Here is an 11,900-nt window from a genome sequence, read left to right as displayed (position 1 = left end):
ATAGAATTAAGGAGAATCCAAAGAGGTTTTACAAATATATTAAGGACAAAAGGGTAACTAGGGAGAGAATAGGGCCCCTCAAAGATCAAGGAGAAAGTGAGGTCTGCAGACGCTGGAGATCAAAGCTGAAACTTTATTGCTGGAACAGCACAGCAGGTCAGGCAGCATCTAGGGAACAGAAGATTCGACGTTTCGGGCCCTTCCTGAAGAAGGGCATGTGCCCGAAACGTCGAATCTTCTGTTCCCTAGATGCTGCCTGACCTGCTGTGCTGTTCCAGCAATAAAGTTTCAGCAACCCCTCAAAGATCAGCAAGGCAGCCTTTGTGTGGAGCCACAGAAAATGGGGGAGATACTAAATGAATATTTTGCATCAGTATTTACTGTGGAAAAGGATATGGAAGATATAGACTGTAGGGAAATAGATGGCGACATCTTGCAAAATGTCCAGAGTACAGAGGAGGAAGTGCTGAATGTCTTGAAACGGTTAAAAGGTGGATAAATCCCCAGGACTTGATCCCGAGAACTCTGTGGGAAGCTAGAGAAGTGATTGCTGGGCCTCTTGCTGAGATAATTGTATCAGCAATAGTCACAGGTGAGGTGCCGGAAGACTGGAGGTTGGCAAACGTGGTGCCACTGTTTAAGAAGGGTGGTAAGGACAAGCCAGGGAACTATAGACCAGTGAGCCTGACCTCGGTGGTGGGCAAGTAGTTGAGGGAATCCTGAGGGACAGGATGCCCATGTATTTGGAAAGGCAAGGACTGATTAGGGATAGTCAATAGGCTTTGTGCGTGGGAAATCATGTCTCACAAACTTGATTGAGTTTTTTGATGAAGTAACAAAGATGATTGAGGAGGGCAGAGCAGTTGATGTGATCTATATGGACTTCAGTAAGGCGTTCGACAAGGTTCCCCATGGGAGACTGATTAGCAAGGTTAGATCTCATGGAATACAGGGAGAACTAGCCAGTTGGATACAGAACTGGCTCAAAGGTAGAAGACAGAGGGTTGTTTTTCAGACTGGAGGCCTGTGACCAGTGAAGTGCCACAAGGATCGGTGCTGGGGCCTCTACTTTTTGTCATTTACATAAATGATTTGGATGCGAGCATAGAGGTACAGTTACTAAGTTTGCAGATGACACCAAAATTGGAGGTGTAGTGGACAGCGAAGAGGGTTACCTCAGATTACAACTGGATCTGGACCAGATGGGCCAATGGGCTAGAAATGGCAGATGGAGTTTAATTTAGATAAATGTGAGGTGCTGCATTTTGGGAAAGCAAATCTTAGCAGGACTTATGCACTTAATGGTAAGGTCCTGGGGAGTGTTGCTGAACAAAGAAACCTTGGAGTGCAGGTTCATAGCTCCTTGAAAGTGGAGTTGCAGGTAGATAGGATAGTGAAGGCAGCATTTGGTATGCTTTCCTTTATTGGTCAGAGTATCGAGTACAGGAGTTGGGAGGTCATGTTGCGGCTGTACACGACATTGGTTACGCCACTGTTGGAATATTGCGTGCAATTCTGGTCTCCTTCCTATCGAAAAGATGTTGTGAAACTTGAAAGGGTTCAGAAAAGATTTACAAGGATGTTGCCAGGGTTGGAGGATCTGAGCTACAGGGCGAGGCTGAACAGACTGGCGCTGTTTTCCCTGGAGCGTCGAAGGCTGAGGGGGTGACCTTATAGAGGTTTACAAAATTATGAGGGGCATCGATAGGATAAATAGACAAAGTCTTTTCCCTGGGGTCGGGGAGTCCAGAACTAGAGGGCATACGTTTAGGGTGAGAGGGGAAAGATATAAAAGAGACCTTAGGGGCAACTTTTTCATAAAGGGTGGTACGTGTATGGAATGAGCTGCCAGAGGAAGCAGTGGAAGCTGGTACAATTGCAACATTTAAGAGGCATTTGGATGGGTATATGAATAGGAAGGGTTTGGATGGATATGGGCTGGGTGCTGGCAGGTGGGACTAGATTGGGTTGGGATATCTTGTCGGAATGGACAGGTTGGACTGAAGGGTCTGTTTCTATGCTGTATATCTCTATGACTAAGTGCAACACAGGATTACAAAAAAAGCTAAAAAGTGTTATTGGAATCAATGAAATTCAATTTCTATCATTTCCTCAGCAATGATCTTTTTAGATACATGTCAGATTCTGCAGTTTGTTTCTACTTCCCTCAATAACTTGCAATGTTTTTGCAGAAGTCAAATCTGCAATTTAAACTTTTTCGGCTTTGTTTTTAAACCAGCAGCAACTTATTACCAAAGTTTTTAAAACGTTCGATGTTAGTCTCATTCAATATTTTTCAATCACATTTGTCATTGCAATGGCAGAACACATTGTCATAAAGCCAACAGGTCACCGAAAATCTAACAAACATATCGTTGGGGAAACAGAACACCATGTTCAATCTAAACAGGTACAGTATGCGAAGTGAATTTGGTGCACAATTTTTAAAAAGTATACCTGCTGTATCGTTTTGGAATCCTTCTGTGAATTTTCTCTTGGTGGAATTTTCCCAAATAGCTTCCAGCCAGGAGCACTGAAAGCAGAAGGAATAGGTTCCTTTGCCCTCTTGCTAAAGAAATTCCTAAGAAACAAGAGCAATGAAACACTGATCAGAGATTACTTTTGCTTTGCAAAATTACCAGTGATTTCAGATTTTTTCTATATTAACAAAAACAAGACAAAAATCAAACTGTTTCAACACTTTAATATCAGAGCTTTTGTATCCTACAAGTCATAAATAATGGAGCTCCATTCATATATGCCTTTGACACTGCCTTTGCATTGTATAAAAACACATGTAATGTCACTTAATGGTTTAAATCATACAATTAAGTAAACATGAAAACTGTCACACCTTTGACAACTGTAGGAGTGGACATAGAACAGGAAAAAGCAAACTAATAGTTCAAATCAAAGAGTGTCACTTGGATATAGATCAATTAACACACAGTTAAGATTCTCATGCAAAGAGCAGTAACTTTGTACAGCCAGTGTCAATGAAGTACAAATTCAAATGTATTTGCATGTGAATTTGAAAGGACATTACATTTCTGATCAGGATTAAAACTTACAGTTGAAAAAGTAGATTAAGAAAAAGTCTACAGAAAAAGAATAAATGTTATCTTAGCAACTACAGACCTTACATAGGTGGAGACCTACAGAGTTCATGAGAAGTTCCAATATTTTCAATGCAGCTACAGTAACAGAGCATATTTTGAGTTCACTATTGTACATGTTTAAAATTACTAGACTTTAACAATGTTAATACTGCTGTGATTGTATTCAATTCTAATGTACTCTGCCTTCATTTAAGCATCAGGCTCGCAAACCTTCTTGCACAAGGTGAAACCTTCTTACTTTTAATGCTAATGTTTATAATTTAAAAGTTAAGATTTTGTTTTATGCATAGATTTGGCTTAATCATGATGTTGCAAAATGCATTTCTCAACTCTTCATGAAGTAGTCCCATCAATACCGTCTAGACAAATATAAACTTCAATTCAACAAGCTGCCATTATATAATCGATTCATTCTCGGCACGTCATCACCTTCACAACAGGACAAAGCTGGAATAAAACAAGTATGCCAAGTAACCATGCAACTCTAATTGCTATGCCTCATTTAATTGGATTATAGGTCATCCCTTCGGTTGTTATTCAGCTATTGACACTTTACTCATACCATCTAACACCAGAGGTCACCCGCAGAGAATTATTTGACATTCCACTCACACCATTTGTATGATCTTTTCATCTCTCTGCCCATAAATTGTGTTGTGCTTCTCTCACTTCACCCGATGAAGGACCAACGCTTCAAAAACTTGTGATTTTGAATAAACCTATTGGACTAGAACCTGGTGTCGTGGGATTTCTGACTTTGTCCACGCCAGTCCAACATCATGACTCTCAGATAACACAGATTGCACACACTGCCAGCTATTCAACAATGACAGCCACACCACCTAAGCACATTGCACAACACTCACTGGCATCCGGCTGACACACTCCCTCACAATTAGTCAGTATTCACACTAGAAAAAGACAATGTGGTCGAGAAGAACACAGATACAGGCTTCCAGACTAGACGGGATTGAGGTTCACAAGGAGGTGGCGTTAGAAATTCTGGAAGGTGTGAAAATAGATAAATCCCACGGGCCAGATGGGATTTATTTTAGATTAGATTAGATTACAGATTAGATTAGATTAGATTAGAGTGTGGAAACAGGCCCTTCGGCCCAACAAGTCCACACCGACCCGCCGAAGCGAAACCCACCCATACCCCTACATTTACCCCTTACCTAACACTACGGGCAATTTAGTATGGCCAATTCACCTGACCCTGCACATCTTTGGACTGTGGGAGGAAACCGGAGCACCCGGAGGAAACCCACGCAGACACGGGGAGAACGTGCAAACTCCACACAGTCAGTCACCTGAGGCGGGAATTGAACCCAGGTCTCAGGCGCTGTGAGGCAGCAGTGCTAACCACTGTGCCACCGTGCCGCCCACATTTCTGGGAAGCCAGTGAGGAGATTGCTGAGCCTTTGGCTTTGATTTTACATCATCATTGTCTACAGGAAAAGCACAAGAATGGAGGTTGGCAAATGTTGCCCTCTTGTTCAAGAAGGGGAGTAGAGACAACCCTGGTAATTATAGGTACTTGGAGTATTGCGCACAGTTCTGGTCACCGCATTAAAGGAAGGATGTGGAAGCTTTGGAAAGGGTGCAGAGGAGATTTACTAGGACATTGCCTGGTATAAAGGGAAGGTCTTATGTGAAAAAGCTGAGGCACGAGGGGTTGTTTTCATTAGAGAGAAAATAGACTTAATTGAGATATAAGATAATCAGATACTTAGATAGGGTGGACAGTGAGAGCCTTTTTCCTTGGATAGTGATGGCTAGCACAAGGGGACATAGAGGTAGTTTCTTCACTTTAAGATGTTCAGTTACTCCATCTTTGATTATAGACTCTAACAATTTCTCACCAGAAATGTTAGGTTAGCTGGTCTATAATTCTAACTTTCACCTTTAAACTTCTTAAAAAGCAATTTTGCCATACCAGAAGGACATCTCCTGTATCTAGGGAACTTTAAAATTACCACCAATCATAACAGCACAGAAAACAGCACTGAGTAGTAGGGGCATGGAACGTCCTGCCTGCATCAATCGTAGACTCAGCAACTTTAAAGGGTATTTAAATGGTCATTGTATAAACATATGGATGAAAATGGAAGTGTAGCCTAGATGGGTTTCAGAATGGCTCCACGGTCAGCGCATCATCGGGGGTTGAAGGGCCTGTACTGCGCTGTGATGTTATATGTTCTATATGTAACTCAACTCCAAAAATAATGACAAAAACTATCAAACTTGGTTGTTTAGTTAATTTAACATTTGAATGCAGACTCTTCCAGTTTTGCAACAATGTTCTCAAAACTAAGAAATAAAATGTCCCACTGTCAATTTTTATTATTCATTTTTAGTTGTGAACTTGCGTATAGCCCATTCCCCAAATGTCCTTGAGACATTGGTGGTGAGCCATATTCTTGAACCAGTGCAGTCCATATAATGTAAATAATCAAACTGTTAGGAACAGTTTCAGGATTTTAATCCAGCAACATTTCCCAAACACGGTGAAGAGTAAAACAAGGTGATGCTCAGCACCTTTCTCTACTCCCTTTTTGGTCATTCTATTCTACTATCCCAGGATTGTCTCTGTTATAGACCAGGTAGCAGCATGGCCAAATGTCGATCCTCCATCACTGCACTTAGTAGAAACTGACAAATAGTAACACATCAATAGCTATTAAATGTGAACTGCAACCAAAACAAAAAGCAAAAGCTTGTTATAGACTAAATTATATGATAACTAATGGAGAGAATCAAATACTTGTATTGGTTTCATTTAGCAATAGGAAAACCTTTCAGTTCCATAAAAACATCTCATATACTCTTTAATCTCAAATTAGAGAAACCACAAATTACTCTGCAGAACCTCACCCACTATTTAAACATTCACTTTCAGAACAGAACTTGCACATACTAATTTCCAATTCCCTTTTCTCACCCAAGTCCATTAATGTGTTGTCTCAATCCTTCATCAAATTCCACGTTCAAATCCTTTCAAACAAGTTATCACCCTACCCTAGTTCCAAAACTACTTGTATGAAAATACACTCCAACTCTGAAGTTCATGCAGTTCTCCTAAAGCCCGGAGTTTGACAATTTTAATGTAGTTAACCACACTCCCTTCCTCCAAGGCCTCAGCATATTTGTAGTGGAACTTGGAGCAGAACTTGCCTAGTTTTATTTCTAATTATATTCTACATAATCATAGCATGATGATCAAAACATTGGCTTCTTCTCCTCACCCTTAACTGCAAACCCTGTTGACATTCTATTTTACTAATTTATCTATTGCCCCAGGGGACATCATCCTTCTCATGATTGCACCGCTCTTGCCAGGACAACCTGTCCAACATCCAAAACTGTATGAGCAGAAATTTCCTCCAGTTACTTATCAACACAATCTTCCACAAACAGCACTCTAACTGTATCCATTGATCTCCCTGGCAATAGTCGAAGGCTAAACCTAAATTCTTGTAACCTTGGGAGTCATGAAATTATTTTCTCAGCATGGCTGGATCCATGCCATCAAATTTATTGCTTATTCATGCTTCTACCTCTAAGAAGAGTCTTCCCTTTCTCAGCTCACATCATCAATACCTTGGTTAGCTTCAGACTTGACTTTTCCAGGCAAATTCTCTCCCCCGTAAACTTGATGTCATTCAAAACCTTGCCTCATGCCAATTTGATCATCTATCACTTCCATGCTCAATGAGCGCCCAATCAGGCAACTCTTCAATGTTAAAAACTTGATACTTATTTCAAGCATCTCCACTGCCTCGTCCTTACCCAGTTCTGTATAATGCCCTCCAGTTCCAGAGTCTTGGTGCTACATGTACTTATCTAATTCTGATCTTAAGCATGTCCAGTTTTAATTCCATGCCTTCAGCTGTCAAAGCACTAAGCTGTGCAAATCCCTCCCTAAGCTTCTCTGGCTTTCCATTTTTTAAATCTTTAACCTTACTTTTTGACCAGGCTTTTCATCCAATGTATTTGTCGAAATATGGTTTTACATAACATCAGATTGTTTTATAATGCTCATGAAGTACTTTGCAGTGTTTTATGTTAAAGACTCGACATGAATACAAGTTGCAATCACTTTGAATTCAATGTGTGCCAGATTTGACTAAAATACTAGCATATTATCTAAATGCAAGGGGTTGCAAAACTTAGAGATGCAGAAAGATGTGGGTGCACATGTTTGTATGCAGGTATAGTAAATGATCAGGAAAGCTAACTGAATGCTCTGCCTTAATGCAGAGGAATTGAATGCAAGAGAAGGGAGATTTTCCATTAATTAAGAAGAGCATTGATGAGACCATATCTGGAGTCCTGTGTCCAACACTTACTGAATGTGGAATGAGCAAACCGCCTTATGAGGAAAGGCTAGATATGCTAGGCTAGTACCCTCTGTGGTTTAGAAGAATCTAGAGCAACATAATTGACACAAAACTGAGGGGACTTGACCAAATGGAAATTATGGGAGAATCGAGCATGGTTTTATTTTGGGGGGGAAAGAGAGAGAGCTGTCACAGTTTAGAATAAGACATCATCCATTTAAGACAGAGACAATGTAAAAAACAATTGAGTATCTTTGGAATTGCCTTTCTCAAAGGGCAGGGAATTGAATATTTCAGCATTTTTAAGGCAAAGATAGATAGATAATTGATAACCAAGAGGATGAAAGATTTTAGGGGGTATGCAGGAATGAAGAGATTAAGCTAAAAATCACATCAGCCACAATCGTAAAGAAAGGTAGAGTAAGCTCAAAAGGCCAAGTTGCCTACTCTAGTTCACATGTTCGTAGACCAGTTAATTTCCAGCATGAAGTCTTTAGCAGTAAAACTGCAGGCATTTACTGATTGCCAAAACTAATTTTCAACAGGTGGAAACACTTCTATTTTGCAAAGCTGTATTTTCTGACTGCATGGGATTAACAAAAACAATCTGCAGCAATATGGTCCTATCCTACTCATGCTTAGAACTGAACACACTATCTTTCTTTCCACAAAGTAGAGTTGTTTGTTACATTTGAAGAAATTTTGAAGTTATCAGCTAGGACCCAGACTTTTGTCGAGAACTGAATTTGTAAATTCAGCTTTCAGTACAGTATATAATTTGATTTTAATTGCTCCAGTATTCATGTCCATGGTTTCATCTGTCAAGGCACCAAAACTTCAGATTACACTCTCCAAACCTCCCGTCTCTTGTCAGATGCTCAAAGACTCCTCCTTAAAATGTTTTTGTTAATCTGAACTATCTTCTTCTAGATTGGTGTTAAACTTTACGTAATATACTTGCGAAACACTTTAGGATGTCTTATTACATTAAATAAGCTATGTAAATTAAACTGATTATAGTGTCAAAGTCATAGGGTTGTACAGCATGGAAACAGACCCTTCGGCCAATTTGCCCATGCCCACCAGATATCCTAAATTAATCTAATCCCATTTTGTCAGCATTTGGCCTACATCTGTCCAAATCCTTCCTATTCATATACCCATCCAGATGCCTTTTAAATGTTGTAATTGTATAGCCTTCACCACTTTTTCTGGCAGCTTATTCCATACACACCACCGTCTGCATGAAAATGTTAGCCATTTGGGCCCTTTTATATCTTTTCCCTCATCTTAAACCTTTGCCCATCCAATTAAGGTCCCTTTGAGGTGACCTTCTTCACTATTCACATTCAAATTATTTACATAAATGATAAAAAGCAGGGGACCCAACACCAATCCTTGCAGCACACTGTTGGTCACAGGCCTAGAGTCCAAAAAACCAATACGTTCCATCTCCTACCTTCAAGCTAATTTTTAATTCGAATGGTTAGTTATCCCTGGATTCCACGTGATCTACCCTTGCTAACCAGTTCTACCATGTAGAACCTTGTTGAATACCTTGACATCCATACAGATAAGATCCACTACTCTCTTCAATCTCATCAATTCTCCAAAAAAAAAAACCTCAAATCAGGTTAGTGAGACATGAATGCCCACACAAAGCCGTGTTGACTATCCCTAACCATGCCTTGCCTTTCCAAATACATGTAGATCCTGTTCCTCAATTCCCCTCCAACTTACCCACCACTGACATCAGGCTCACAGATCTATACTTCCCCAGTTTTTCCTTCCACTTTTCTTAAATACTGGCAGGAATATTAGCCACCCTCTAGTCTCCCAGCACCTCACCCATGGCTATCGATGATACAAGTATCTCTGTGAGAGGCCCAGTAATCGCTACCCTAGCTTCCCACAAAGTTCTGGGATACACTTGATAAGGTTTTGGGGATTTATCCACCTTTATGCACCATCACCTCTGTAATATGGACACTTTTCAGATATCACTATTTCTCCAAGCTCTCTAGCTCTACTTCCTTCTCCACAGTAAATACTGATGCTAAATACTCATTTAGTATCTCACCCATCTCCTGTGGTTCCACACTTAAGATGGCCTTATTGACCTTTAAAGGGGGCTTATTCCCTCCCTCGTCACTTTTCCACTCCTAATGCATTTGTATCATCTCCCTGTATTCTCCTTAACCAGATTTGCCAAAGCTCTCATGTCTCCTTTTTGCCATTCTTTGTTAAATCAGAAAGATGAACATTCACATTACATTTAGGTGTAAATAAATAGTACTTGAGGGTCAAAATGAGCACATAATTGCAACTTACTTGTTCTGAAGGATATTTTAAAAAGGTGTAAAGATCCAGATAGCATATTGGCCCAATTTTTCATCTTTAGAATCTTATTTAGATCATCTCAGGCAATTGGGTTCAAGTTCTCTTTGGTAGAAATCTCATTCATATAAAATTCAAACGTCAAGATAATTTTATTTTAAATGGGTAATGTTTTTGATGGACTAATAGTTGTGCTTGATTTGGGCCTAAATGATTGCTGCAATGGAATAAAGTAGAATTCAACACTAAAAAAAAGCTAATTCCTGCTAATATATTCATTTCAATATTACAAACTATACGTGATACGTTCCACCTAACAAAACAAAGCATGAATTAACAACAAGACTTCACTTGATATCCTTTAGTATCACTCAAAACAACTGGAATCTCAAATAATTGTCGGAATAGCCTTCTTGAATATCATTGCTGGGACCTTCCTTACTTTAGTCATCATGTTGGTTTTATTGACAGCTTCGATATCATCACTCCACAAGGAATTAATCAGAGTTCTGATGAGTGCAACTGACATGCCACATTTTGGAAATGTTATTTTGGTAATGTCAGGATCAAATTCATTTCACATTTCTATGACTCATTGACAAAGTTGTTTGTGAGGATGTTCGTACTCCTGCCAAGCGATTTCTTTTGCATCTTCCAACATTTATAGTTTTTCCACATTTTTCAGATATTGTCTTGAGAAGTTCATGCCTCCAAGAGCTGAATGCCAATTCAGTGTTGGCTGATCTTACATCACAAACTACATTTTGAAAGTTGGGATTCAAACGTGCTCCAGACAAGCAAATCTTTTTCTATGTAGAACTTAGCCTGGTTTCAAACTTTGAGGCATTTCTTGAAATTGCCTTTATTCACCCAACCCCTCTTGTGAATATGGATGACAACACTTTTCTGAAATTCCTCTTTGGGAAAGCTGTGTGCTTAAATAATACAATTAGCTTTAATTTTGTGCATTTGCCAAACTTCACACAATTATTGCTAAACACAGGTGGAGGGACAGGTAGTGTTGAGGAAACGAAGACTGAAGGAGGACTTAAATAGTACCAGAAAGTGGGCAAAGTAGTGGCACATGGAATTCAATATTGGCAAGTGTGAAGTTATGCATTTTGGTGGGAAGAATAGAGATTAGGCTTTTTTCTAAAGGGGGAAGACAGACTTTGGGAACCTGAACCACAAAAGGATTTAAGAGTTCATGTTCAAGATTTTCTTACTTACTGTACTAACTACTGGATTGCAATTAATAATCACATTGTTTGATTCCTGAAAAACAAATGTTGATTTTTAAACATATGTTGGTTCAATTAGAGAAATTAAGGTGGCAAATGCAATGCATTAATTTCATGAGGGCAAGAATACAAGAGCAGGGATGCGCTGTTGTACAAAGCTCTGGTCAGACTGCATATGAAATATCGAGAGCAGTTTATTACCCCAACTTAAAGCAAGAATGCGTTGGAAGGGGTACAGAGATGGTTTGCAAGAATAATCGCGATATGAAGAGCCTGTCATATGAGGAGCAGTTGAGGACTCGGGACTGATGGGAGTGAAAAAGGATGGCCGGGAGGGGGGGTTTCTCACAAACTTAGAATAGCAAGGGACCAGGATAGAGCAGACATGAAAAACTTTTCCACTGGTTACAGAGACTAGGACCAGAGAGCACAACCTTAGAATGAAGGGTTGATCCTTTACAAATGAGATGTGGAGGAATTCCTTCAGCCAAAGGTGATGAATCTGTAAATCATTGCCATAGAAGGCTGTGGAGGCTGAATAATTAACTGTCTTTAAAGGTTCTTATTTGGGAAAGGGATCAAGGGTGAGGGGTTAAGGCAAAATGGGGCTGAGAAAGATCAGTCATGATTGAATGATGAATAGACCTGATGAGTTGAATGGGAGGAGAAAGTGAGGACTGCAGATGCTGGAGATCAGAGCTGGAAATGTGTTGCTGGAAAAGCGCAGGTCAGGCAGCATCCAAGGAACAGGAGAATCGACGTTTCGGGCATAAGCCCTTCTTCAGGAATGAGGAAAGTGTGTCCAGCAGGCTAAGATAAAAGGTAGGGAGGAGGGACTTGGGGGAGGGGCTTTGGAAATG

The 11,900-nt window shown here is 40.0% G+C and overlaps 1 protein-coding gene across 5 annotated transcripts in view; it reads right to left on the bottom strand.

Annotated features, from left to right (window-relative positions):
* The window catches only part of tbc1d12b (TBC1 domain family, member 12b), a 134,543-nt gene that overhangs the window by 44,588 nt on the left and 78,055 nt on the right, over positions 1-11,900 (bottom strand). For all 5 annotated transcript variants that reach the window (XM_043712458.1, XM_043712459.1, XM_043712454.1 and 2 more), the window contains exon 2: positions 2,458-2,581. Coding sequence is in view for 4 of the 5 variants with exons in the window: in XM_043712459.1 (XP_043568394.1) it covers positions 2,458-2,581 (124 nt within the window). In the remaining variant the exon portion in view is untranslated. The remainder of the gene's footprint in view (positions 1-2,457; positions 2,582-11,900) is intronic.

Source organism: Chiloscyllium plagiosum, chromosome 22, assembly GCF_004010195.1.
Source record: "Chiloscyllium plagiosum isolate BGI_BamShark_2017 chromosome 22, ASM401019v2, whole genome shotgun sequence".
Classification (NCBI taxonomy): Eukaryota; Metazoa; Chordata; class Chondrichthyes; order Orectolobiformes; family Hemiscylliidae; genus Chiloscyllium; species Chiloscyllium plagiosum.
Note: the sequence above shows the minus strand (reverse complement) of the source record. Positions and strands in the feature narration are given on the sequence as shown.